A 3,414-nucleotide genomic window follows, 5' to 3' on the forward strand; every position below is an offset into this window, starting at 1 on the left:
ATGGCAGTGACCGATGCTACCTACAAGTTCCTCTATGTGGATGTTGGGGCAGAGGGTGGTGCGTCGGATGGAGGAACATGGAGTAACTGTTCCGTGCTTGATGCTGTAGAAGAGAACAGAGCTGGAGTGCCTCAACCAGAACCACTCCCTAATGATGACCAGCCAGTGCCCTATCACTTCGTAGGGGATGACGCCTTTGCTCTCCGAACCTGGATGATGAAACCATTCTCCCATCGGTCACAGGTCCTACGAGAACGCATTTACAGCTACAGGTTGTCTCGTGCCCGACGTGTCGTGGAGAATTCCTTTGGAATTTTGTCTCAAAGGTTCTGTTGCTTCTTGACGACGATGCATCAGCACCCCGACACTATCAACCTGATCAGCATGTACGTCTGTGCCCTGCACAACCTCATCCTCATTAGATACCCACACGAAGATCCGGACACACATGATCTGATCCCTGGTGGATGGAGGAGTGACCGACACCTGCAGGGGGTGCTGCCTCTAACCGGCCATCAAACCCAGAAGGATGCAAAGGATCAGCGAGACTACCTGTCACATTACAACATGTCCCCTGCTGGTGCTGTCCCTTGGCAAGAAAGAATGGTAGTAGCTCCATGAGCTGCATCCACAGTTGTTTCATTTTTGAAACTCAGACTGACCTGTCGGATCTATTAAGATGGAAGTAAAAAGGCAAAAGACGCCTCAAACTGTACATGTGAAAAATAAGGGGGGGGGGGCAGATCTAATAAGACACCTGCACCGACGCGAACGCCACTGTCGCGCAGTAGTCGTGAACACTGGCACGCATCCTCCCGCATCGTCCCAACGAGTTCACGAACAGTTTGCGCATAGTTCACGACCCGGTCGCTAAATTTTGTCGTGACCAAAATTTTGAACATTTCAAAATTCTCGTCCCGACATGGCACGCAGTCACGACGGGTTTACGCTCACTTCACGCCACTTTACGACTAGTTTGCGCACTGGCACGACTCGAGTCGTGCCAATGCGTGCCACGGAATCGTACAAGTGTCAGTCTTGCTTTAGACATGAATTTGGAATTTGGAATTTGAAATTTGAAATTTGGAATTTCGCATTTGGAATTTGGAATTTGGAATGAGCCTTCTGGGCTTTCGTAGTACAGGGTTAAACACTGTATACAGTGTTCAGCCAAACATATTAATTAATACATACCATTGCATGTATGTATAGGTCACTCGCCATGTTAAAAAGACATTACGCGCATGTTATTGTCGGTCCTTATAACCGACATTTCGGCGACATTTATTGAGGAATGCTGATGATTATGTTAAATTATGTATATATCAACGTAAATTGTTATATTGTAGCCCAATAATTATGCTTTAGCTTTACAGATATGTTCCCACTGTATAATCAGGCCATCTGTTCCACCATTTAAAACTACCATGATCTAATATGCCGCCATATTGCAAGTGCGTTGCATAATTGGCAACTTTCTAATCAAAGTTTATATTTTTAGGATCGTGACAGGCGAGGTAATATATTTTTGACAGTTAATCAAAAGAGATAGATTTTGCTGATGATGGGTTTGTGAGAATAATATACGAATTATTTAAAGATGCATTATGTAAGAGCTAAATCTCCCCATTGCAGGTTTTTATTTTAGCTTCAAATGTTATATAAACTATTATTTAGACATTATTCACATGAAAAGATAATAATCAACCCTCTAGAGGAACGGATGGCCGAGATTTAAATGGATTTAAACATGACCGCTAATTGATAATATAAATTAAAAAATGGATAAACTAGATAATATGGATATTCCAGATATAATATTGTTTGTCCAGCGCCGTTGCTACGATAATAAACAATCTACATCTTCAAACACTGATAACGTCACTCACAATAATGGAATTTGAATTAAATTTTCAATATATTCATTTTTCCTTATCTATTTTTAACTATTATAGCTAGAACGGTCGTTTTTTTTAATCTAAATCTTACATACCTCGTCTTTAAATTATATAAGTGACTTGGTAATTGTTTAAAACATGAATAATAACACGTACCTGTAAATGTTATAAACAGTACAAAAACTAGAAACAAAAGCATATAAATCTTCATATTTCTTTATTTATATCTGATAAAGAAATAATAATATTTGATGTATTACGCGTTGAAAATAACCTATAAATACTACAGATAGGCGGTAAAAATACGGCTAATTAATTTTAGTCATAGCACACAGCATGGCATATGTCCGTCTTCATTATCCCGGTTGATACAGGAAAGTAGGACAATAAACCGCTTTAATCTTTTTGTAAAAAGTCCTTTAATAAAATGGACAACGACTAGTCGTTCTGAAGGGACGTGCACGTAAAAGAACCCTTGACAGCTGGAATTCGTAATAAGAGTAGGCCGTGGTGCCGCTGTCCGGGCATAATTGTTCTTATAGCACACCGAGAGCAGAACAGTAGGACGTTTAACTCCATTTCATTTCATTTTCTTTACTAGAGTTGGACAGCCTGATTTTATTTGAATATATGATGTATACAATGATTGCATCTGACGGATGTTTAAAAATATCGTCATGGAACTGTTAGAAGTTTGATTGGTGTGATATATTATGAGTTGGAACCAAACACAAATTACTTATTCTTTATAGACCCCCCCCCCCCCCACCCTACCCTGAAAACCTAACTTCTGCTGAGAGAGAGGAATCACTTCAATAGTGGTGTCATAACGCGCTAAACACAATTCATTTCTACTGGGCAATAGTCATTCAAGTTGAACAAATGAAAATACAAAACCTACCTCAATTTTAAAACAACTTTCAATTGCCGAACTCAGGATATTCTATCGAGCAATTATTGTCACTCAAAGGTCGATTTTTTAAAATCGTATTCTCTGCAACAATCCAATAGCTAAACACATGGAATAATCTCGAATGTTTGCAATTAGCCAAAAATTAATCATACCGGATGACGCTTTGACATTTATAGTCTGAATTAATCTTTGTGATATGACATTTGGTTAGCCCACCGTACGCTTCATGAATTTAACTACACTTACGTATAGGAATAGAATAGAATGTGCTTTGTGGAAAGGGGCCCAGCGCCCCAGATGTGGAAAACTCAATGTTTTCCATAATATTTGAAATTAAAAACACGGTCTAAACGACCAATGCATATAGTTGTTTTGAGGTCAAAAAGGACATTCGGTTTGACGTTCTTGAAAGACATTATATTTTTGTTAGCAACGGCTTTCGACTAAATCTGGATAGTTCAACATTATATCAATACTATACGTTTCTCTTTATTAATAAACAAGTGCTGGTTTCTGCTTTTAAAATATAAGTTTGAATATAAATACATATTTGAAATATATACAATATTATATACGATAATTCCCAGTTTAAAGGAATACTTC

The 3,414-nt window shown here is 38.5% G+C and overlaps 1 protein-coding gene across 1 annotated transcript; it reads left to right on the forward strand.

Annotated features, from left to right (window-relative positions):
- LOC130010792 (uncharacterized) lies at positions 1-621 on the forward strand. Its single transcript, XM_056098855.1, has one exon. It carries the CDS (start codon positions 1-3, stop codon positions 619-621), a length of 621 nt encoding a protein of 206 aa, XP_055954830.1.
- Positions 622-3,414: the final 2,793 nt, after the last annotated feature.

The sequence above is a fragment of the Patella vulgata genome, chromosome 1 (genome assembly GCF_932274485.2).
Source record: "Patella vulgata chromosome 1, xgPatVulg1.2, whole genome shotgun sequence".
Taxonomy (NCBI): domain Eukaryota; kingdom Metazoa; phylum Mollusca; class Gastropoda; family Patellidae; genus Patella; species Patella vulgata.